Source organism: Notamacropus eugenii, chromosome 3 (assembly GCF_028372415.1).
Source record: "Notamacropus eugenii isolate mMacEug1 chromosome 3, mMacEug1.pri_v2, whole genome shotgun sequence".
Taxonomy (NCBI): domain Eukaryota; kingdom Metazoa; phylum Chordata; class Mammalia; order Diprotodontia; family Macropodidae; genus Notamacropus; species Notamacropus eugenii.
In genome coordinates, this window is record NC_092874.1 from 287,085,720 (window position 1) to 287,111,589 (window position 25,870).

Consider the following 25,870-nt stretch of genomic DNA (forward strand, 5'->3'; position numbering starts at 1 on the left):
TCTCTTTTGGGAGGTGATTGATGGATTCTTTTAATATTTATTTTGCCTTCTGGTTCTAGAGTATCAGGGTAGTTTTCCTTGATAATTTCATGAAAGATGATGTCTAGGCTCTTTTTTTGATCATGGCTTTCAGGTAGTCCCATAATTTTTAAATTGTCTCTCCTGGATCTATTTTCCAGGTCAATTGTTTTTCCAATGAGATATTTCACGTTATCTTCCATTTTTTCATTCTTTTGGTTTTGTTTTGTGACTTCTTGGTTTCTCATAAAGTCATTAGCTTCCGTCTGCTCCATTCTACTTTTTAAAGAACTATTTTCTTCAGTGAGCTTTTGAACCTCCTTTTCCATTTGACTAATTCTGCTTTTTAAAGCATTCTTCTCCTCATTGGCTTTTTGGCCCTTTTTTGCCATTTGTGTTAGTTTATTTTTAAAGGTGTTATTTTCTTCAGCATTTTCTGGGTGTCCTTTAATAAGCACTTGACTCATTTTTCATGATTTTCCTTCATCATTCTCATTTCTCTTCCCAATTTTTCCTCCACCTCTATTTCTTGATTTTCAAAATCTTTTTGAGCTCTTCTAAGGCCTGAGACCATTTCATATTTTTCTTGGAGGCTTTGGATGGAGGAGCCTTGATTTCACCATCTGCTTTGGTCTTCCTCTGAGTGTATGCTTTGTTCTTCCTCATCTGAAAGAATGAAAGAAAATACTTTTTCACCAATAAAGTAACCTTCTATAGTCTTATTTTTACCCTTTTGGGGCAGTTCCCCAGCCAATTACTTGACTTTTTAGTCCTTTGTCAAGTGGAGGGTATACTATCCCAGGTTTCAGAGGTTTTGTGCAGCTGTTCTCTGAGATATCTCTAGGGACATGTAAGTTTTCAGTTCCTCCAAAGTGGCATAGTCAAGGGAGACATATTTGCTCCTCTCCTGGCCTGTGGTCTGGTCTGTGACCAACTACAAAAACTCTTTTCTGCCCTGCAACTGTGAGTAGGATTCCCTCTCCACAGCCACCACCAGCTCTGACCTCCCAGTGTTCCTCCTTGCCCTCGTACCACCACTCAGGACTGTGACCCAGATTAGCCAGTTGATTCCCCCAAGGTCTGTAAGCTGAGAGCTCCAGAAGTGGTTGCTGTGGCAGTGGCACCACTGCCCTGGAGGAAGCTGGGGGTGTACCATGCTCCCCTCTTACTCAGGTGAAAGAGCTTTCTTGCTGACCTTTGAACTTGTCTTTGACATTTGTGGGTTGAGCAATCTGGAAACCATGGCAGCTGCCTGTGATTCAGCACCCTGTAGCCTGCTCCAGGCCTCTCTCTGCCAGTATGGCCTACTCTGGGCCTGCTCCTCTGTGAGCTAGCGTGATAGACCTTTCTTGTCGGCCTTTCAGGATATCTTGGGCTGAAAATCTGTTTCACTCTGTCATTTTGTGGCTTCTGCTGCTTTAGAATTTGTTTAAAGTCATTTTTACAGGTATTTTAAGGGCTTTGGGGGGGAGAGCTTGAGCAGGTCCATGCTGCTACTCTGCCATCTTGGCTCTGCCCCCCCCAAGATAAATCTTAAAGTGCTACATAAATGCTACTGTCGAATAAGATAATACCTGGCACATAGTTGGCATTTAGTATATGCTTCTTACTATCATCATCAACATCACGATCTCATCATTGTTATTTTAATTATATTTATCTTCCTAAAATGGAGTATCCAGAACCAAAAATAATATTTGAGATATGGTTTGTCCAGGGCAGAAGACAGCAATGTTATCACCTCCCTAGTTTGTTTGCTATGTCATACTATTGACTTATATTCACTTGCAGTCCACTAAGACCCTCAGATCTTTTTCATATAAACTATACTTGTTTTGTATACCTTGCCCATTCTGTATTTAGGTAATTGATTTTTTAACTCAACCACAGGACTTTACATTTATGCCTATTAAATTTGAACTTGTATTTGTGCCCCATCTTTCTAACTTATAGATCTTTTGTGGATCCTCACTCTGTCATCTAATGTGTTAGTTGTTGTGCTCAGCTTCCTGTCATCTGCAAATGAGATCAGAATTCCATTAATTTCTTCTTCCAATTTATCAATAAAAGAACTGAGCAGAACAAGGCCCAGGCCAGATCCACGGGGGTACTACTCCAGTTGAGATCTCCTTCCTAGTAAATATCTATTAATCACTGCCCTTTGGTTCCCAATATTCAATGATACATCAATCTATCAAATGTATTATTATCATTTAGTCCTCATCTCTCTATCTATTCAATAGATTTATCATGGGAGAACTAGAGACATGCCTTCATAACAATTAGGTATAATCTATATACTTGCCATTTCTCAATTTACCAATTTAGTCACCTTGCCACAAAAAGCCAATAAAGAGAATCTGGAATGATGTTCTTGATGAAGTCATGTAGGCTCTTAGTAATTGCTGCCTCCCTTTTCAAATGCTCACAAACCATCCCTTTAATAGCATTCTGGATTTTCCTTAGCAATTAAAGTCAGGGTCAAATGGCCAATTTGATGACTCCATCCTCTTCCTTTTAAAAAAATTTTTAAGTTAGACAGTGTTTGCCCATCTCCAGTACTGTAACACCTCTTTTATTTTCTTCAGTTTTTCAACAACCCCTGAGTCTGGCTAAAAAATTGTCATCTGCCTTTTATTTCAGGACTCTGAGATGTAGATGATCTAGTCAAAAGTGATTTGAACTCCTCATAAAGGGAAGTTAGGTGCTTTATTTTAATCTCTTCATGTATATTGCTTTTCAACTTTCTGTTCACCATTTATATATTATTAATAATAACAACAATAATATATAATTGTTAATCATTGATATTATTACTTAATATGATAATAATACGAATAATAAATTACTTACCTTTGCAATGAGAGGGGAGGGAAGATAAGAATTCAAAACTCAAAATTGCAAAAAATGAAAGTGAAAATTATTTTTATATGTGATGGGGAAAAAAATAAAACAACTTGTATTTAGAAATATCTCATTTTATCTTCACAACAACCATGGAGCATATGTACTATCATTATTCTCATTTTACCACTGAGGAAATGGAAACTGAGGGAAATTGAATTACTTGTCCAGGATCCCACAGCTACTACTACTACTACTACTGCTACTGCTACTGCTACTGCTACTTCTACTTCTACTGCCACTGCCACTGCCACTGCCACCACCACCACCACCACCACCACATGATAATTATAATAACAATAACCATGTAGCGCCCACTAGGTGTCAGACTCTGTGCTAAGCCTTTTATGAATTTTATCTCAGTTTATCCTTATGATAACCCTGGGAGATAGATGATATAATTATCTACATTTTACAGGTGAGGAAACTGAGGCAAAAAGGAGTTAAGTGACTTACCAAAGGTCACACAGTTAGTGTCTTGAGTCTGGCTTTAATTTCAGTTCTCCTTGACTCTATGTCCAGCACTCTATCTAGTTCTGTGTCACCTAGCTCCCTCCCCCATCTGAAGATTGTTAAACCAAGAGTTGATAGTTGTACTTTCTGTTATTAACATTTATTAACATAGCACTTTATGGTTTACAAAGTGCTTTACACATATTATCTCATTTGATCATCTGCTTTCATTATCGCATTTACCGAGAGCAGTAATCCTATCTCCTTTTGGACCTCTATTTTTTATTTAATGTTCCTGGGAAAGGGTTTTTAAAAAAATTGTCATTAATATTCATTCTTACCCTCAGCTCATTCTGTCTTTGAATACACCTGACACTACAGATATAGGACCGCACCATATTTGTATGATCATTCTCTAGTGCCAACCCTTGCTTCCATTTCTTGTACATTAAAAAAATCTTACTTGTTTGACTAGCTTCTTGTATATCCCCATCATTATCATTAGACAGCATCTCCTCTTTCCTTGCTCAGCACAGTCATTTGTGTTCTTGTTACCTGAATTTCATTTCATGAGATGAGATATATGGTGACATATATAAAGGGTCGATAAAGTATGGTGCCTCATGACTCAGGTATATCTCAACCAGAGATAGTCTAATAAGAAAAAGTCAGAGAATACTGTACCCTACCTATAGTAAGTAAAGAAAATTGCTCAGTGAGTGATTAAAATTTCAGAAATTAGAAATATCAGCTACTCTAGGTGGGCCACTTTCAGTCTTGCTCAACTGTATCCCTTTCTTCATTCTCTTCACTCCCTTTCATCCATCTGGTTGGCATGGTACCCACAACTTGGCAGTCTGTAACTGTGGACCCAGGAATGTACTCCTTCCTTATCTCTGTTTCTCAGAATCCATATCTTCTCTCAAGGTCCAGGTTTGGGATGCCTTCTCCCTCCCTCCTCCCACTTCTAACCTTCCCAGTAGAATCTCACCTTTGTCTGCATCTCTTTTTGCCCCAACGGCTCTCAATCTTGTCTTATATTTGTCTGGACAGCTGTTGTTTCCCCTCCTAACAGAAAATAAGCTTCTTGAAGGCAAGAGACAATTATGCTATTTTAAAAGCCTTTTATCCCCAGTGCTGAGCATGGAAAACACTTTAATCAATTGATCCAGGAAAATGTATATTCCTAGATCCCTGATAAATACTGTGAATACACAGGTGAAAACTCAGGAGGCTCTGCCTGCATTTTATTGGGGAAAACAATGTATATTTGCGTGTGTGTATACACACAGATATTTATCATGTGTATATGTACATATCACATGTATATATGTGTATACACACAGATGTATATAATGTATATACATGCATATCACACATGTACATGTGCATATCAGTCATGCACATGTGTGCGCACATTTATATATGCATGCATATATATATAACTGATATACATACACACGTGACACATGTGTGTATATACCCTCATAATAGATCCAAGGCAGAGGGCATGGGCAGCTGGGGGCAGGGTAAATGGGAAAGCTTCATTTAGAAGGCAATATTTGAGCTGAGTCTTGGAAGGAAATTAGGGATTTTATGAGGTGAAGATGAGAGAATTTGTTCCAAATGCGTGTGTTATGGGGGGGACTGCAAAGATGGAGATGGAAGCAAAGTGCCATATATTATGGAAGAGTTAGCAAACCACTTATACTAAGGTAAAAGGACCACAGATCTCATTTTACAGGTGAATATTAAATCATGTCTAGAAAGTTCAATGACTTACCCATGGTATTAAGTATTTAGTACTAGAAGAAAGGGCTCGATATGTGATATGACTGGAAAGTTTGGGACTAGGTTGGGAAGGGCGTTGAACATACTCAATGAAAACATGTTGAATGGAAATGAATTTCTTTGCCCTATGAGTTGGGCTACAAGATGGCACAGTGGATGAAATACTGGGCCTGGAGTCAGGAAGACTCATCTTCTTAAGTTCAAATCTGGCCTCAGATGATTACTAGCTCTCTGACCCTGGGTAAATCACCGAACATCATTTGCCACAGTTTCCTCATCTGTAAAATGAGCTGGATGGAGAAGGAAATGGCAAACCACTCCAGTATCTTTGCCAAGAAAACTCCAAATGGGATCATGAAGAGTCAGACATGACTAAAATGACCCAACAGAGCAACCATTCAGATGTCAAGGAAAGGGGGAAGGTTGGTGGGAACACACCAGATTCTAAGGTTAGAGCTCCCCCCATCATTGTTACTTTCCAGGGGGATAATGACTATTCCAATAATGAGAAGAAAGTCAGACTAAGATGGGAATTATTTGGAAGCATAGGAGGTGAATTGTTCCCATCCCTGGAGACACTCTTTAGTTCTCTCCTTTGATCATAATAGCCAACATTTTGAAGATGTCTGCTTTATTTTATGTGCCACTCCCTGGGTTTCTCTGCCTGGAGGCCCTTTTTGCTGCCCCATCTCTTGGAACATCTAATTAAGTACTCACCGGAAATTTGGAAATTAAGATTTGACTAATTCCTCTGTGAATCCTGGTAGAAATACCTCATCTAATTCTATTTTGTCACGGTGATCTTCTGCCTCCTCAAGTTTCCCATAGTCCTTCTCTTGCACCTTGATCTTACATGTCTCTCACAGCTCTTCGAATACACAGGGCTGGAGCATTATAGGATGTGAGTTTTGTCCCCATGAAAATACAAACACCTTGAAAGCAGGGGCTGAATGGCATCTGTCTTCTCCCATATTCTAGGAACTGTACAAAGTGCTAAGGAGCAAAACAGTCCTTGGGGAGCTCCGCTTCTCTTGGGATCCTTGTAGGAGAAATACATTTACAAGGGTTTAGTTTTCCCCTAAAAGTTGAAAATTATCATTGAGGGACAACTAAGTGGCACAGTGGATACAGCATGAGTCCTGGAGTCTAGAGGATCTGAGTTCAAATCCCACAGTAGACACTAGCTGCATGATCCTGGGCAAGTCACTTAACCCTAATTGCAGTAAAAAAGAAATTATCCTGAAGACTTACTTGGCCCAGAGGGCTAAAGCTTACATCCATTGGATTGCCTAGGAGTTGTTGTAAATGTAGAGGTAGAAGGTAGTAGCCTTTCCATGTTCCTATAAAGTAAATCTCCTTTTGATAAATATTCGTGGGGTCAAAGACACATCTATCTAGAGATGGAAAGGACTCATTTTACAGTTAAGGTAACTGAGTCCTAGTCACTTACTCAAGGTCACTGGATTGTAAGCTTTGGAAGTTAAATGGTCCACAGTCATCTCATTTTGTTTTTATCCCAACCACTGGACTGATCTAAGTCAGGCATGGCCCAGAATAGAGGGACACAACAGATTCATATACAGGTATATTAAAAATAGGTTCAAATAGACAGGTCATAACCCTTCACTCAATTGTATTCCAATTCCCAGGAAGATAGGATAGGTCACTAGTTATTTTCTTTTTAAAATGTAATTGATGTATTTTATCTTTATATTACATTCATTTTATGTTAGCAAGCATCACATCTGGAAATGTGACCCCATTTTATGTCAATAAGCATCACATCTAGGGATGTGACCTCATTTTATGTTAGTAAGCATCACTTCTGGGGATGGGACCTTGGTGAGAAGTTAGCCCATTGTTAGATAATACAAACCTCAAAAGTAGAGCTAAACTTTGGAAGGCAAAAAACTAGTTAAAACAAAAGACTGACTCTAACAAGATGAAATTTAGTAGGAATAAGGGTAAAATCCAACACATGGATATAAAAAAATCAATCATTCAAGTAGCAAGAAAGGTGTGACCCAGCAACAGGTATGTGAAAAACTCTTATGGATTTGAATAGATTGCAGTGACTCAAGATGAGCAGTACTGTGAAATGGAAGTCAAAAAAGTTGACTTATCTTAGGCTGCATTAATACTAGAAGTGTAATGTCTGAAATAAGAGCAGTATTATATGCCTCTTTGGTCAGAACATATCTAGAGTATTTCATTAAGTTCTGGGAGTCATATTTTGGAAAAGTGGAGAATATTCAGGGGATGGTAACCAGGAACAAAAAACAACAAAAAATAATTCCACAGAAGAATTGGTTGAAAAAATTGGGAGATATTTAGGCTGCAGAAGATAAAACTTGGGTAAGATATGACATGGTTGGTGTCTTCAAGTCTTTGGAGGCCTGTATTGTGGAAGAGGCCTTAAACTTGTTCTATTTGACCCCAGAAGACAGAAGCAATAGGCAGAAATGACAGTGAGGAAAATCTCTGACCCTTCTTTTTGGAGCTGTCCAACAGTGAAATGGACTGTTTAGGATGGTGGTGAATCCCCTATAAATGGAAGCCTTCAAGTATAGACTGAAGGACACCTTGTAGGAACCAGACGATCTAAATGAGAGGGGTCCTTAAAAGTCTGTGAGTACCTACAACTCCTTCATTTTTAGAGTTAAGAAAACAGAGACCTAGAAAAATCAAATGATTTGCCCACATCAACAGAAAGTCACATGCCAGGTCAAGTTTGGAACCCAGGTGTTTTGCCTCCAAATCCATGGCTCTTTCTACTACTCCAGGGCATTTTTCAGTTCATGCCATATAGTCCCTTATTTTTCTTGAGATAATTTGGGGTCTAGATCCAGATACAAGATTGCCATTTGGAAACTCTAAGGGACCTTTCTTTTAACCTTAGAACTACAAAGTATTATAGAGTGGGAAGGATTTTGGAATATGAAATGTTAGAACTACAAGTGATCTTAGAACACAGAAGGTCAGAGAGGGGAGGGATATGAGAACACAGAATGTTAAAACAGAGACTGTCAGAGACCTCAGGACAAAATATGTCAAAACTGGGATTTACCTTAAAGGTCAAAGGTTTAGAGCTGGAAGGGACTTAGAGGTCATTTATTCCAACTCCCAATTTTACAGCAGGGAGAAACTGAAGTTAAATGACTTGTCCTGGCTCCTACAGCAAGTAAATGTGAAAGACAGGACTCGAATCTGTGCCTTGCCCTCTGATCCCAACACTTCCTCCACTCTGCCTCCCCACAAGGTCTCCTAGTTCAGCTCCCTCATTTTAAAGATGAAGGAACTGAAACAAATGAATATTGGTGTCTTCACTTTCCTTCCATGGAGAGTCAACAATAGCCCCAAATCCCAGGGGGTTTCCTAAAAGAAAAAAACATCTCTGCGCTGACTTCCTCTATTATTTTCTTCTGCTCACTTCTCATTTCTCCAGGTGCTCTGTGATCTCATCCTTTATTAATGTCTTGAGGATATTGCTTAAACTATGGGGAAAATCCACTAGCCTGTAATTTAACTCCTCTCTGTTCCTATTTCTTAAATATTAGCATTGGACTTTTTTCCCCCTACGCAACTCTCTTCCCCTTCATTTGATATTATATAACTATATATGTGCATACTTCAGAAGAGAGAGTACCTGAGCTGAACTGTGAAGGAAGAAAAGGATTCTGGCAAGTAGAATGAAGGGGACATGGAGCTCAGTCCTGTGAACATTCACAGAAGTGGGAGATGGCACACCAAATTCCAAAAAAGGCTAGGGGTCCACTTTGGCTGGAAGATAGAAAATATGGAGAAGAATATTAAATAAGAATGGCAAGTTAGTATGGAGCTAGACTGTGGAGGTCCTCAAATTCCAGGCCATTCAACAAGTTTGCAGTTTATCCTGGAGGTAGTAGGGGACTACTGAAGGCTTTAGAGTGAGGGCAGGGCATACTCAGATGTGGACACTTGGAAGATTTTATTTGAAACTGATTGGAGGCATGGATTGGAGAGGGGAGAGAGTCTCAAGTCAGAGAAACCAGTTAGGCTATGGTGGTCCATTTTATGTTAGTAAGCATCACTTCTGGGGATGTGACCTGGGTGAGAAGTTAGCCCATTGTTAGATAATCAAAGCTTGAAAGTGGAGCTAAATTTTGGAAGGCAAAAAACTAGATGTAAAGAAGTTAGAACAAAAGACTGACTCTAACAAGATGAAATTTAGTAGGGATAAGGGTAAAATCCAACACATGGATATAAAAAATCAATCATTCAAATAGCAAGAAAGGTGTGACTCAGCAACAGGTGTGTGGTTCAAGGTGAGAGGAATGAGGGTCTCAACTATCATGGTAACCCTGTGAGTAAAGAGAAGAGGACAGATACAGAATTGGTAAGATTTTGTAACTGGGTGGATGCGGGGAATGAGGTAGAGAAGAGTGAAAGAGAAATGTGATGTAACATTCTGATCCCGGGCAAATGAGGGGATTGTAGTGCCCTCAGGAGAAACAGAGGGTGCTTGGAGAAAGGTGAAGTATAAGGGGGAATTGAAGGGAGTGACTGACATTTTGGATACATTGAGATTTCTAAGTGGAGCTGTCCAGAAGACAGTTGGTTTTTGTAGGATCAGAGATTTCTATTTAGAGCTGGAAGAGACCTCAGAAATCATCTCGACTGATCCTCTCATTTTATTTCAATAAGTATTTATTAAACTCTTCCTATGTGCCAGATGCTGTGCTAAATGCTGGAAATACAAAGAAAGGCAAAAGACAGCCCCTGCCCTCAAGGAGCTCACAGTCTAATTGGTGAGAAAATGTTAAAAACAAATATGTGCAAATTAGTTACACATATATACATATACACACACATACACACAAATATATATATGATAAATTGAAGATAATCAATAGAGGAAAAGTATTAGCATTAAGGGAGACTGGGAAAAACTCCTTGTAGTAGCTGGGATTTAACTGAAGCTTTGAAAGAAGCCATGAGGTAGAGATGAGGAGGGAAAGAGGTCCAGGAATGAAGGTCAATCAGGGAAAATGCTCAGTCAAGAAGTAGAAGTGTCATGTTTGGGGAACAGCCAAGAGACTCATGTCACTAGAAGCAGAGCACCTGAAGAATGGAAGGTATTGGAAGACTGGAAATGTAGGAAGGAGAAAGGTTATAAAGGGCTTTGAATGCCAATCAGAGGACTTTGTATTTGATCCTGGAGGTGACAGGGAATCACTGGAGTTTATTGAATGAGGTGGGGGAGGGTTGTAGATGAAAAAACTGATTACCCGAAGAGGGAAATGACCCTCCAGATCACACAGGTAGCGAATAGCAGTGGTTCTTAGACTCCAAAATATCATGGCACCTCCCTCACATGGGGCTAGAGTTCAGACGAAAGGTTAAGACTAGATAAATAAATTGAACCCTTGAGAATAGAGTTCAACAAAAAAGAGTACAGAGGGGAGAACCTAAAACGTAGCCTTGGGAGACAAGAGCATTTAGAAAATGACAGGAGAATGATGAAACCAGTGAAAGAGAGACACTGTCTCAGCACCTAGAGTGATAAATTTTGGGGCAGTTTGGTGGTGCAGGGAGTCAAGAGGATCTGAGTGCAAATTCTACCTCAGACACTTAGTAGTTGTATGATCCATGGCAAGTCACTCAACTTAATTCCCTATTACCTTAGGAAGAAAAAAATAAAGTCATGAACTTGGAGTCAGGAAGACCTGGGCAGGTCACTTAGCCTCTGGTGGCCTCAGTTTCCTCATCTGTAAAATGAAGATATTAGGTTAGATGGCCTTGAAGATCCCTTCCAGCTCCCAAGAAATCAGAGGATGAGTCAGACAGGTAGGAGAAGAACCAGAGGGTAGAACCAGAAGCCCTGGGAGGCATGGCCAGAGACACATTTCTGCTTGATGTCAGGAAAGCTGTCTCCAAGTGGAATTGGCTGAGGTTGGATGACTAATTGGTGGGGATCTTTCCCTAGGGATTCCTTTCAAGTATGGGCTTTCCTAGATGGCTAACTCTAAAATTCTGTTTCCATGTGAACTCCGACCAACAAGGTGACCAAGTCTGAAAGCATATGCAGCACTCTTCACTTATTGGTCCTCAATCTCTCAGAGGGAGAGAGCTGCATTTTCTCATCTCTTCTCATTACTTTAATGATACATTTTATTGTGATCTTCTTTTTTCCTTCACCTACACTTCCCAAAAGTTTCCTTCTCTCCCCCACACACATCCACCAATCAGAGAGCCTTGTCTTATAACAAAGAATTAAGAAGGGCTCAGCACAGAGGAAGGAAAGTTCTGCAAAACTAATTGATGTACCTAAAAAGTATGATATTAAATGCAGCGATTCACACCCGTAGACTCCCATCTCTGTAAACAGTGGTTGGGCGGGACAGGGGAGAGTCGCCTTCTCATTTCTTTTCTTTGGGGTCAAGCTTGGTCATTATAATTACACAGAATTTGGCTTCTAGCCCTCTCCTTTTACAGATGAAGCACTGAGGCCCATAGTCATGAAGTGACTTACCTGAGGCCATCTAGGTGTCACCCAGGTGTCATCCAAATCCAGGGAGCTTTTCACTATAGTATCCTGCCAGATTGGGTCAGACTGTTGGAAGGCCAGAGTGGTATGGTAGACAGAGTTCAAGGACATTGGTTCAAATCTTGCCTCTGATATTTGTTACTTCTAGGGGACCTTGGGCAAATCACTTCACTTCTCTGGACCTCAGTTTCTCCAACTATACAAAGAAGCAGTTGGACTAGATCACTTTTAAAGTCTCTTCCAGCCCTAAATCTCTGATCCTATGATCCTGCTTGTATGACTTTGGGCCAGTCATTTAACTTCCCTGGGCTGGATTAAATGACCGCCAAGGTCCCTTCCAAATTTAAATCTGTGAGCCAATGACTTTATCCAGTAGGCAATGGTGAGCCATTGCAGGTTGCATCCAAGGTAGTGTGCAATCTCTCTACCAAAGACATTCCTTTGCATCACAGGCTGGTAAATAACAGTTTTCTTCCTCTGTAAGGTTCATAACCTTTCTCTTCCCATTGCACTCTGAATAGCCTTTCCCACCCATAGCTACTTTCATGCCTATTATCCAACTTTAAATCATTTCCTAAAAGAATAGGACTTAACTCTTTTTTTTTCCTTCTCCTGTAGAAGCCTCTTGGTCTGTGAAATTCTGTTGATTCAATTTGAGCATTTCTATGGTCATCCTTTATTGATCTTTTCCCTCTGTTTTGTGCTTAAAGGCTACATTCGCTGGGTTCATCTCTCAAAGAGCCTGATTCTTTACTTTATGAATTATTAACCAGGCTGAGCTAAGATGGCTCCAAGGTAGGCTTAGATTCAGAGAGCCTGGAAAAAAGTGAAGATTTAATGGTTCTTTAGGGGGCAGCCCTGATTTGTACTTTATTTTAAATTTATGACTTTGGGACACAACAGGCCATTTTCTTTCCTTAGGGACAGTCTTGTGGGTACTCTTTTCCCAGCTAGGTCTAATGATTTTGCTTTATTAATAAGAGCCTGAGACCCAGGTGACCTAGATTCAGGACCATGTTCCAACACTTGTCTCTATAGCTACCATCAGTCATTCAATTTTACCTCTGTTTCTTGACACGGAGAAAATCAATTGCTGAAATATCTGTAATGCTTTAAGGTTTGTAAAGTATTTTGTTTCCTTTATTGAAAGAGACCTTGTCAGATGGGAGCTATTATTATCCCCTCTTTACAGATGGGGAAACTGAGGCTCAGAAAGGTTAAGTGATTTCCCTCTGATCACAAAGCAGGAGGCAGGATTTGAACTGGGATCTTTTTACTGCCAGGTTCAGCATGCTAATCGGTAAACCATGAGCAGGGAGCTTTTTGCCTGTTGCTCATTTGACTACTACAAAATTGCAGAGAATAGTTACTTAACAGTCGTGGTATAATAGAGAGAGATCCCTGGTCTTGGAGTCAGAGGACCTGGGTTCAAATCTTGTCTTTGGTATTAGTTAGCTGGGTGACTTTTGGCAAGTCACTCAAGCATTCTGTGCCTCAGTTTCTCCTTCTGTAAAACAAGATGGGTGCACTAAATGGCCTTTGAGGTCCCTGCCAGGTCTAAATCTATGATTCTATAATCCACTTCCCTGCCAGAGTACTTTCTTTCGTTCTTTTCTGACACTTTCTAACACCCTTGTCATGAATTATAAGAAAATCACTTGGGGAAATTGAATGTGAGCCCAGGAAGATCTGACACTAGTTGTGTGACCCTGGGCAAGTCATTTAATCTCTCAGTCTCAGTTCCCTTGTCTGTAAGGTAGGAATCACAATAGAATTAGAGTGATTTGCAAATCCTCAGTCATCATATACCTGTTAACTGTAATTTTGAGTTTATAATTCTCTATGTCTAGAACAGAAACTCCAAGAAGGCAGGGACCTTACCTTATGTAAAGATTATCTGTTATCTCAGTGTTGTCTCTTTCCTAGTGCTTTGTTTCTCAGCTCAGGATACCATAGACACTCAGTAAATGTTTATTTAATTGAATTAAATAGAATCTGGATACAATAATGAGATCGCAAAACCGAATTTCATCCTTAAATCATCTTCCTGCAGGTATTTCCTGGATTAGCAATATAACCCATGTTACTAGGGAAGAGGAAGAGCTCAGGATTGTAGATTTAGGGCTGAAAGAGACCTGAGAGCATCTAGGTCAACCCCTCCCTTCTATAGACCCAGACAAGTTAAATGATTTGCCCACTGTCTTAACACCACAGGAAGGATTCAAACCCAGATCTTTTGTATATTTAACCATGTTATGCTTATTTATATTCATAGGATCAGAGATTTAGAGCTAGAAGGGAAATAATTCAGAAGCCATTTCATCCAGCCTCCAAATTTTACAGATGAAGAAACTGAGTTTCAGAGAGGTGACATGATTTACCAAAGCAATATAAAGTGATTTCAAGAGGGGAGAAAACACCAGCACCCAGAAGATTAAGAAAGGCCTGGGGTAGGAGGTGTTGTCAAAAATGTTCTTTAAAGGAAATTCAAGATTCTAACCTAGTTCAATGTTAGATACGCAATAAATACCCTCAATAAATGCTATGGTTAACTGAATGACTCACAGATTGATTGATTGCCAGTCAAGTTTGAGAAATATGCTTTCTATAACTTCCTATCTGATTCTAGTCAGACCATTTATGGAAGGTATGTTTGCCACCGAGTGCCATATTTTAAGAGTAACTTTGACATATTGGAACATGGTTAGGAAAAGGTGACCAGAAAAGTGAGAGGGACTCAAAAACATGTCATTTAAAGAATAATGGAAGGAATAGGGTGTTTAGACTGAAGGAGAAAAAGATTCAGGGCTAGGGATGAAACAAAGCTCCAGGTGACCTGATAGATGTCTTTGAATGTTTCAAGGACTGTCATATGGAAGAGGAAGTAAACATTCTCTGGGGCTCTGGGAGGCAGAAATAGGATTTCAATTCAATGGAAGTATAGTTACAAGGTGTAATTAGAGCTGTGCAAAAATGTAATAGTCTGTTTTGTGAGGCAGTCAATTCCTTCTATTTTGATAAAGTGTTCAAGAAAAATCTGGCAGTGCACCCATCAAGGGAATTCTTGCTTGTAGGTTGGATCAGAATGACACCTGAGGCTGAACTCATCATTTTTAAAGAGGAGAAAACTGAAGACCAGGGAAGTTAACTAATGACTTACCCAAAGTCACATCATCGAAGGCAGGATTCGAAACCAGTTTCTTTGTATATTAACTTTGTATCTGTGTGTGTGTGTATTTCTATACGTTCATAGTTTCAGGGTTGGATGAAATCTCAGAGGTCATTTAGTTTAACCTCCTCAGTTTACAGTTGAGGAAACTGAGACCCAGAGAATGCCCAAGGGCAAGTCACTTCACGTCTTGTTTCCTCAGATAACTTTCTAAGAGTATAAGTCTAGGTTATCTCTATGGTCTCTGAATTACAGATGAGTTGCTAATCTTTGTTGAGGGAGGGAGATTCCACAGTGGGAATTTCCTTGATACTTTTAAAGGCTTCTAAGGTCTTCACAATGACACTATAGGGTAGGAGGGGTAAGGCATTTTTATTAGTCTTGGCATCCATGGAGTTTAGTGGATACAGCACTGATCTGTAATCAGGAAGACCTGGGTTCAGATCGGATCTCAAACACTTTCCAGCTGGGTGATCCTAGGTGAATCACTTAAACCTAGGTGAATCACTTAAACAGTTCCTCACCTGCACAATGGGGATAATAACAGCACCTACCTCCCAGGATTGTTGTGAGGATTAGGTGAGATCTGTAAAAAGCTTTACATAAATGCTATGTCATCATCAATCATCATCATCGTCGTCGTCGTCATCGTTTCCGTAGTCCTCATTATCAACACTGTTACAGATATATTGTCTCTTTCCAGCTTTAGGGAACGCCAAAATGCTCCTGCCTCTAAGATGTGTTATGTTGAATCTGTAAACCCACGCAAGGCCAAGAGCTGATTCTCGCAAGTTTGTTTGTTTGGTGGAGGTTTGGTGTTGGGCCAGATCTCTCTTTCCACACGTATAGGTAATTCCTTTGATTAGTATAACTCTTCACCTACCCTGCAACTGTCTTTAAACAATTGTCTGGGGGCACTGATAGAAGTTAAGGGATCCGATCAGGGTCTCCTAACTTGTACTTGTCTCCCTCTCCACGATTCTCAGTCACCTCGCAGCAGGTAACGGAACTCTGAGAAAAAGGACCTTGTCTTGATTCGGTGCCGGCGATGTTTGTGAAGTCCGGCAGGTTTGGCTTTACTGGCTAGTAACCACTACGTGGGCAATCAGATGCTTGAGATCAGTTGCAGTGCAATGAACAATGCAACCCTTCGACTCGAGAACTCACGTTCCCGCAGCCACCTGCGTGACGTTTCCTTCTCCTACCCGAGTGCGGGCGAGGAGAACGCCCAGGCACTGGCATTTCCGACCATCTCTAAGTTGGAGACGTAGAAGTACAGACGTAGGCTGGGAAAATCACCGAACCCTTAAGCCTTCGAGAGGCAGGATTTTTAGAGCCTCGCTGCAACTTCTCTGCAAAAAGGGATGAGATTTCTGACTGTTGAGGCCTAGGGGCATTCTGATCCTCTACCGTGAGGGTCTTTCTTTTTTTTTTTTCCTTCTTTTCTTCTCTCCCTTTCTTCCTTTTTTCTCCCCTTTCTTCCTTCCTTTCTCTCTTTTCCTTCTCTTTTCTTTCCCTTTCCTTTCTTTTCCTTCATTTTTCTTTCTTTCTGTCCCTTTTCTTCCTCTTCTTTCCATTCCTTTCTCTTTTCCTTTCCATTCTCTTCCTTCCCTCCCTCCCTCCCTCCCTCTCTCCCACCCGAATTCTATGATCCTCTCAGTTTCTTCACCTGTAAAATGAAGGCATTAAACTACATAACTTCTGGGGTCTCTTACTGCTCTAGATTCATCCCCCTCTGAACTTATTAATAAGTGCCTTAAAGGGAAGTAAGATTTCGAACTAGTTCATAGTAACTATACTGAACCAATATTGTAGGCCAAATGACCCTCGCCCCCCCATCCCAGTCACTTAACTTCTTGGGTCTCAGTTTCTGCATATGTAAAAATAAGGGAGCCGACCCCTCAGGTCCCTTGGGGAGGGGGGAGCCTAAATCTGTGATTCTATGACGTCTTTTGTTTTTCCACCAGTCTCATTTTCAAATCGATCCTTCCTTCCTTCTCTCCCGAGAGTCATCCCTTGTAACAAAGAATAAAATGGGGGTAAAAGTGTATCCTCGCAAAACTAGCCTACCCATAGTCCCCCCACCTCTGTAATGAAGGGAGAGAGGTGCACTTTCTCTTCCCTGGAGTAAAGCTTGGTCATAGGACTATCGTTTCAGAGCTGAAAAGGACCTCGGAGGCCATTATTCGAACCGCACCCCCATTTTATGGATGAAGAAACGGACAGAAGGTCAGAGATTTAGAACTGGGAGGCACCTAAAAGTCTCCTAGTCCAAACCCTTCACTTTACAGCTGAAGTCCGCGGCGGGGGGCGGACTTAAGTGACTTGCCCAACCGTTACAAAGATTGGGATGAAAGAAGAATCTGAACCCAAGTTCCGCGAGTCCAAGTCACTGTCGGTTCCATCTCTTGTAGTTACAATTGCTGCAGATAGCGTTCAGTTTAATTTCTTTCCCACTTACATTATTCTGTCGACCAAGTATTTATTAAGTCACTACTTTGCGCCAGGAGCTTACTAAGGCTTGGGGGAAGAATGACAGTCGTTTGAGCAGGACAGCACGGCAGTCTGGAGCCAGGGAGGAGTCCGGAACTGGTACAAGCTCAGAGCGGAGGGTCTCGTCGCTACCGAGCGTGCCTACAACTCTCCACTTGTCCTGTTCTAACTCGCACCCCGCCCCGAGGGCATTTAAAAGGAGCGTGGTGTATGTGTGTGTCTGTCTCCTTCACCGGGACTTCTCCATGCCCTGGCTGCCCAGACCTTCAAATGCCAAGTGTCCTCCCAAACTGGCTGCTACTTCCACCCTCCCCTTTCTCTCCCCCACCTCTCCACCGTCACCCCCGCCTGCAAACTCTGGAAGGTGTGTCTAGTGCTGATGTGATTTCAACCCTGCCCTTCCCTTTCTCTCTTCTCTTGTCATTTCTTTCTTTGAAAAAAGCAAAGCAAAGGATCTGTCATGGAAACGTTGACCCAGAGCCCAGGCGGTTCAGCGGAGCCCGTGTGCCGGGGAACTGGGGACCGAGGGCTTTTGGGACCCTGAGGGAAGGAACGCACGCGCCGCCGCCGCCGCCGCCGCCACCGCCGCGCTCCCCTCCCCGCCTCCCTCCCTCCTTCACTCTCCCCCGCCCTCCCTCGCAGAGAAACAGCTGGACGCGACCATATCCTGGCTGGGGCGGGGGAGCGCCGAACGCTCCTCCCCGGCGCTCAGGTTCCTCCTCTGGTCGGGCCGGCTCTCGGCAGGCTCCCTCCCCTCGCCGGCAGCCGGCGAGTTGCATTGGTAAAGCCCAGCTCAGGAATATAGCCTGGGAGCGCAATGAAGGAGCCCTTGTGAGCGCGAGGGGTCTGCCCAGCAGCGACGTCGTCGGTGGCTGCTGAGGCAGCAGCGGCGGCGGCGGCGGCAGCAGGAGGAACGGGAGGAGGAGAAGGAGGAGAGGAGAGGAGCGGGCGGGCGGACAGGGCAGCGCTGCCAGGCGCCGCCGATCGCACTTCCACACCAACTCCGGCCCCTTCCCTTCCCAAGCCCGGCTCGGGGCTGGCCAGCCAGCTCCACCGAGCGCCTGGACACCGCCCCCACCCCGCCCGGGTCGTCCTCCTCTCCATCCTCCGCAGCTCCCGGTGCAGTCCAGCTACCCGGCTCCTGCGCCCCGGGCGCGCCAGCCCGCGCCGCGGACAAAGCCATGAAGCCAACCCTGTTGGAAGTGATGAGGATGAGCCGAATCTGCAGGATGGCTCTGGTCACTTGCTTGGGATCCTTTATTCTAGTCATCTTCTATTTCCAAAGTATGTTGCATCCAGGTAGGGGGCGCGTTCGCTTGTTTTTTCTCTTGATACATGCATGCATAGATTCTTTTCTCTTGCCGGCTCTCTTCCAGCCCGCTGGTTGGGTGGCTTTTTTCCTCCCCTTTTTTCTTCTCACCTTTGCTCTCTCTCTCTTCGACACCCCACTCCCTCGATCTGGGGTCTGCCTGCTTCAGGTTTCGGATGGGGAGTGGGTGGAAGAAAGTGGCAGGAAGAGGCGATCGCCTGCCTCCCTGCCCTTGCAGGGAGACATGGTCAGGGGACTTGGGTGCTAAGGTTTTCTCAATGGGCAGTAGTTTTTTTCTCCCTTCTTTTTCTTTGTGTCTTTGGGAGATGATTCGTCGGGTAGAAGAAGAAAGGATGGGGAGGACAGGAGGAACCTTTGGCAGGCCCAGCAGTGGGGATTAGGTCGGGGTCGACACCTCCTCCCACCTCATAGCCGCCCTTTCAGAGAGCTGGAGTGTTTGACAGTGGCTGGGGAGACCCTTTGCTGAAAGAAGCAGGGACTCTCTCTAACTCCGGAGTCATCTGGGAGGAAGGAGGTCAGGGACTGGAGATAGCCAGGAGTAGTGAGCTTTCCAAGCTAGTGGGGATGGTAGGCGGAAGAGTGGTACCTGGGCTTGAGGGCGCCCCACCCCTAATCCGAAATCCTCTCACCTGGCCTTGGGGAAGTTGCTGGGGTCAAGTGTGGGAGAGAAGGGGTGGAAACACAACTCCTGCTTCTCCTTACCCTCCTGGAGCTGCCCAGGACTCCTACAGGGTAGGGCCAGAGTTCTGGGATGGTGGTGGTCTCTGTTTTGATGGTGACCTTGCCATCAGGCCTCCCCCTTGCTCTCAGGACTTGCTTCCTTGGTGAGCCTGATGGAGGTCTCTATCTTCACTCCACCCCTACCTTACTTGGAGACTCCTTGAGGGGCCAGGGAGCTGGGGGCCTTAGGAAGCCAGGGATCTCCAGGCATGCCCTTTCCATGGTGTGTTATAGCACCTTGTGGGCCCCTAGGACCTCAGACATGAATGAACTTTCCAATTCTGCCTGGTCCCCTCCTTCTTAAGAGGAAAGCAAACATATACCTTGAGAGTCAGATATCCAAACTTTGGAGAATGAGTCACCGCAGTGCTCAGCAGCCCTGATTCCGATGTTCTGATTTACAACCCAACAGGTAGTAAAGCCCTGTGAGACTTTGACTGGCTGGCTGACTAAGCTGGGTCTTCACAAGTGTCTGTTTTTTTCTCCTGCCCAGCATTTGCCTGGTCTATTGCTTAATCCATTTTTCACACTTCCAAGTTGAGTTTTTCCAAGGAGGCAGTGGTATCATTTGCTTTCCTAATCGGAAGGAGCTACAATCTTATTTCCTTCCAGGGAAATAAATGGTGTTTTGCTCTCCCCCCACCTCTTAATGTGTGCCTATTACACTTAAACAGCTGCAACCCTGTGTTGTCTGTTTGTTGGTGTGTGTGTGTGTGTGCGCGCGCGCGTGTGTGTGTGTGTGTGTGTGTGTGAGAGAGAGAGAGAGAGAGAGAGAGAGAGAGAGAGAGAGAGAGAGAGAGAGAGAGAGAGAGAGAAGAACAGATACAAAGCTTAGCATGGACCTGGGAGAGACCATGATCCTGAGTTTCTTGTCGCTACCTGCTTGTTACCAAGCTATTCTCTCTGAGCCCAAACTGAATATAGGCTAGTTAGTTGCTCTTGGCCAGTGATTTGCCCTAAGACCACTGGATCCCGCCCCTGGACATCTGATCCAGCCCTGGAAAAAGGCTGCTTTTTTCATCTGGATATTTTTAGCCTTCTGTCACCAAACTGCAGCGGTGTTAGGTATCCTTACCCCAGCCTGGTGGTCGGTGGTTGTACAATACTCAGAGGGGTTTTAAAAATGGATCTCAGTCACATTCCGGCAGCCAGATAATTCTGTAGTGGAATGTGGTTTTTCAGGAGGCAAAAAGAGGAATTCAGCGGAGACAGGACAGACAGGGACACACTAAGACATATTGGAGCTGCCAGTGACCATGCCTGACGCCTCCCTGGGATGTGGGGGTTAGTTGGCCATCCTTCTAACATTGTCTTTGTTTATTCGAATTATGCACTGAGTAAAAGAGCATTTGGTTTACCTGAAGATGATTTCCAGCCCCTTAAAATTTTACTCTTGTGGTCTCTTTATGCCTTAAAACTCTTTAGAAAAATGTGATCACTGCCTATTGTGTGGGGATGTTTTAGCTACTGTGGGTGTGATGTCAGTGTGTTGGTAGGATGGCAGTGAAATAAGGCTTTTCATTGATTTGTTTGTGGATCTGTGTTGTGTGCATGCATGTGTATGTGTGTGCGTGTGCATGTGCGCACATGCTATTTGAGGGAAGCATATTGTGAAATCTTCTACTCTGAGACAGGACCATGATACACACCCCTAACCCAACCACAATTGAACCTTTCCAACAAGTCAAAAGAGGCAATGGAAATTGATCCATCAAGAAGCATTTATTAAACATCTACTGTGTACTGACACTGTACATGAAAAGAATGTTGAATTTGGAGTCAAAGGCCTGGGGTTCAAGCTCAGTCATTTAATACCTACCTGTGTGACCTTGGGGAAATCACTCACCTATCTGGGCTTTGGTTTCTTTATCTGTAGGATGAGGAGAGGGCTAGACTAGACTAGGTGGTTCAGTAATTTCCTTGGGCTGGGTCATTCCCTGTATGAACAATCCCAGCAGTGCTGATCCTGTCTGCAACCTTATAGAAAACCCCTCGAGGGTTACTTGGGGGACATAATAGTTATATGCCCTAGTTAGCAGGCCTTGTTTATGACTGCCTGAAGTTTAGCATAGGGAGTAAGCTTTGTGGAGGAGGGTATTATCAGTGCTATCTTGGGCAAAAAAGAAAAAGAAGAAAAGAGAATGCTTTGATTAGACTCATGAAGGACATGGGAGATTGTTTAGTTCAATAGTTCCATTTTATAGGTGGGAAAATTGAGGCCAAGTTGAGGTTAAGTAATTTGTCTAGGGCTGATAGTACAGTAAGTAGAGTGCCAGGCCTGGATGAGGAAAGCTCATCTTCCCAAGTTCAGATCTGACCTCAGACAATTACTGGTTGTGTGACCTTGGGCAAGTCACTGAACCCTGTTTGCCTCAGTTTTCTCATCTGTCAAAGGAAATGGAGAAGAAAATGGCAAACCATTTCAGTGTCTGCCAAGAAAATCTCAAATGAGGTCATGGAGAGTTGGATAAGACTGAAGAGTAACTGCATAACAGCTACAGAAACAGGTGGTATATGTTTAAGCCTGGATTTGAATTCATATCTTTCTAACCTAAAGCCTAGGACTCAGTCCCTTCTGGCCTTCCTATAGACTTGTCAGCCTCCCTTTTATCCTAACGCAGTGTTTGGTATAGCCATAGGGGGCACCTAATAAATGCTTGTTGATTGATTTTACTTTCATAATTAGTGACATTTATATGTAATTCTAGTGTTAAGACTTAGGATATCATATTGAATCTTTGCTGCTGTGTTGGATACATTGTATTTCAGTCTTTCTGCAACTTGAAAGAGTAGCAGTTTGGTAGGAGGTGGGGATGGAGCCCTTCATTTACTATCTGTTTGCCTTTGGGAAAGTCGCTTTGTTTCTCTGGCCCTCAGTTTCCTCAAATGTAAAACAAAGGGGCTTGGCCTAGGTGACGTCTAAGGTTCCTTTCAGCTGGATTGAGTTATAAATTCTGTAAGGTGGAGTTTTTTTGTTGATGAATTTTTTTCCTGTTTATGTATGCTTAGCATTCAAGTAACAAATGGATACTTAGTTTTATCTTATCCTCTGAGGTCAGAAAATAAGTAATCACAGATAGTTTGCATGATCAGATAAATAGTAGACCACAAAGGCAAACAGAAAGTCAAGGTGGAAGGAGTGAATTTGGAGTCAGAGGATCTGAGTTTAAACCTTCAAGAAAAGAGCTTCTCCGGGCCTCAGTTTCCCCACTTGTAAAATGGGTTAGACTAGGTGATCTCTGAGGCTGGTTCTAGACCTAGGATCTTATAGCAAACTACTTCACCTCTCTGGGCCTCAGTTTCCTTATCTGAAAAATGAGGGGATTGGGCTAAGGGACCTCTGAGATCCCTTCAAGCTCCAGAAGTATGATCTCAATTCCATGGCCATCTTTTGCTAGGGCAGTGCAGATAAATAGCCTTAGGGAAACCTTGTGCATGCTATGTTAGCTTCAGGCAGGCACAGGATGCCCATTGCCTAGGGACTTTGTAAACACAATGCCAGAGGCACAAATCCTCCTATCTGGAGCTGCTCATAGGTAGAATGTTAGTTACCAGGTGAAATCATAGGTTTTCCTAGCTGGTGCTGTAACAACTTGGGTATGCGTGTTGCCTGCAGGCTTACAAAGTCTTTTCCTCGTAGCAGCCCTGGGAGAGTTATTGCAATGTAGCAGAGGGGACTGAATTTGTACTTATGAAGACCAACTTCACAGCTCAACTAGATGTGTGACTGAGGCCGGTGGCTTAACTTCTCTGGGTTTCAGTTTCCTTATCTGTAAAATGTGAGGACTGGAGGTAATGACCTTTAAAGATCCCTTAATCCTATGGCATACTTCTTGACCTTGGACAAATTATCAACCTCCCTGGGCCTCTGTTACCCCTAATGTAAGTTAAGGGGATTGAATTTGTTCATCTGTAGGGTCCTGGTAAGTGAGTTTGGCTCTGTGTGTGTGTGTGTGTGTGTGTATGTGTGTGTGTGTGTATGTGTGTGTCTGTAAAAGTAAGTAAGTAAGTAATGGAAAGAAGGGAGTATGATGGGGCCAGCTTATGCAGGGTTTCTAGCTCTAAATTTGTGATCCTAAAAGCAGGGAGCACATTTTCCAGATGAGGAAACAGAACCAGACTTTCCACAGAAAAGGCACTTGAAGGATACAGGTTAAATGAATGAGACAGGGGAATGAAAGGGATCCAATGACCTCTGAGGGCTTCAGAGCCTAAGACTGAGGGTTCTAAATGATCTGCCCAAGGCTGCTCTGAGCCTGTGTGCAAAATGTTGTGGAAGTCAGTGAACATTTAAGCGGCCTTTCTGTGGTCTCTGCCTATCAAGATATCTGCTAACAGTTTATGTCTTACATTATATATTGAGTAAATTGTGAAGCACAATACCAATATAAGCTGTGGTTTACTGTTATTTTTTATAGATTTACTGAATCTTAGCAGGAAAAAGGGTCATAGAGGTCATAGTACTAGAGATGTAGAGGAGGAAGGGACCTCAAAGACCTTCCAGTTCAACCCCTTCATTTTAGATAAGGAAACTGAGATCCAGAGAGGGGAAATGACTTAAGATGATAGCATTGTAAATCGAGAGTTGGAAGTGAAGACCAACTCTTTCATTTTACAGACGATAAAACAGGCCAGAGAAGGGAAGTGATCACCTTAGGGTCATAGAAGTAGAATCTGAACCCAAGTTCTTGAGCTTTCCATTGTATCAAATCCAACTTACTTCCCACTTGATGAATCTTTTCTCCCACATCTCAGACAGAAGGTAACCCATTCTCTGCTTGAACATCTTCACTCTTCCCCTCCCCCCCCCCCCAAAAAAAGTGACTGGGAAAAACACGTTCAGAGGCATTGTCTCCATTGCTTTTTGGAGAGCCTATATGCTTAGGAATTCTTTCCTTTGATTGAGACTACTCTGCCTCCCAGTAACTTTCCATAGATTCCCTTTCCCCTGTTCAGCTACTTGGATAGTATCCTATGTTCTGAACAAAGTTCAGCTGCAACTGTTGTCTACCTATAGAAGAAGGCAGAAGATAGGCATCTTTTTTGAGGGTCTCCCCTTTTGTGGGGCTCAATGGGATTTAACTCTGTATGTGGAAACCAAAGTTCCTACAACACAAGCTGCAAATGGTCTCCTCTAATACCATTGACTGTCCTGGGGGCCCTCCCAACCCCATCTCCTGGATTTCCCAGACAAAGAGATGATGCTCTGCTTTTTGAAGATCTACCCTGGTGCCATTTTCCATTCCATTTTCATTCAGCTAGATTGTAAATAAAGTACCTGTGGTTTTATTTTTCTTTTTAAAGTAAAAGAAAATGTATCATTATGATTAAGCAATGAGCATTTTTTGGTAAAAGTCTGAAATGTGTTAGAGCTGTAAACTTTCTGGTTTATGGGACTGATGGTCCTTATACAGTTACCTTTTACTTTTCTTTAAAAAATCATGGCCTTTTGTCATTTTTTTCTTCCTATAAAGTTCACTTTAAATACCCCCCCCCCCCCCATTCTCATATTTAGGGAAAAAAAACACAGTAGTGCCTATTGTTGATTTGTAACTATTGAGGATTTTCTTTGTCTGTAAGGATGGCAGATTTTAAAGATAATTTGGAGCCTCATGGCTTGAGAGCTAGAAAGGGCCATAAAGAACATCTAATCTAACCCCTTAATTTTATAGATGAGTAAACGGAGGCCCACGGAAGTTGTCGCTTATACTAGGTAACACCATATCAAGGTTGATATGTGAATGAAGGTTCTCTGACTCCAAATCTTCCCCCACCTGCACCCCTGTGTCATTAGCCAGAAAAAGGAAAATGGAAGAAGGGGAGACTTGAGGGGAATGAATGGGATATGTAAGTAGGTAGGTGTAGGGCTTAAATGTGGGGACTGTTACTTCGGATTCCTCTTCAGAAATCTGTTTGGACTAGATGTCCTTGGAGGTTCCTTCCAACTCTGAGATTCTGGGCTACTATAAGCAGTGTGACTAGAATCACAAACCATTCTGGGTTGGACCCAGTTTCATAACTTAATTAAAATGAGAAGTAGGTCTTCTGAATGCTATTTCCTTAAAAAATCTTTCTTTCATTACCCTTTAAAACTGCGCTTTATTATGGGGGAGTATTTCTTAATAATTGTTAATAATAAACAATTGATTAAAAAATTGTGTAGCTTTGGACGATCTCTGAGTCTGAAATTTTAGATTTAGAAGGAATTTAAAGGCCATCTAGTATAAGTCTCTCCTTTTACAAATGAAGAAACAGAGCAGGGAAATTAGGTTCAGTCTCTTAGTAGCTTGACAGCTGCTTGACAGGTCACAATAACTATCAGGCAAGAGTGGATAAAGTCACCCTTGAGCCATGTATGACTCTAAGGGACTTCACTGGCTTTCTAATCCAGCCTTCTAAATTTTCAGGTGATAAAACAGTGAAATGACAGAACACCATGGTACCTAATACAATGGACTTTTTACAA

At 42.6% G+C, this 25,870-nt stretch overlaps 1 protein-coding gene across 3 annotated transcripts in view; it reads left to right on the forward strand.

Annotated features, from left to right (window-relative positions):
* Nucleotides 1–25,870, forward strand: part of CHST11 (carbohydrate sulfotransferase 11) — a 398,541-nt gene that overhangs the window by 66,703 nt on the left and 305,968 nt on the right. Inside the window, exon 1 of one of the 3 annotated variants that reach the window (XM_072655797.1) lies at nt 18,181–18,653. The exons of 1 other annotated variant lie outside the window; for it this stretch is intronic. In XM_072655797.1, the coding sequence (XP_072511898.1) occupies nt 18,536–18,653 (118 nt within the window). In that variant the 5' untranslated portion in view covers nt 18,181–18,535. Of the gene's footprint in view, nt 1–18,180; nt 18,654–25,870 lie in introns of those variants that run through there. One more of the 3 variants, XM_072655791.1, reaches the window with a different exon arrangement.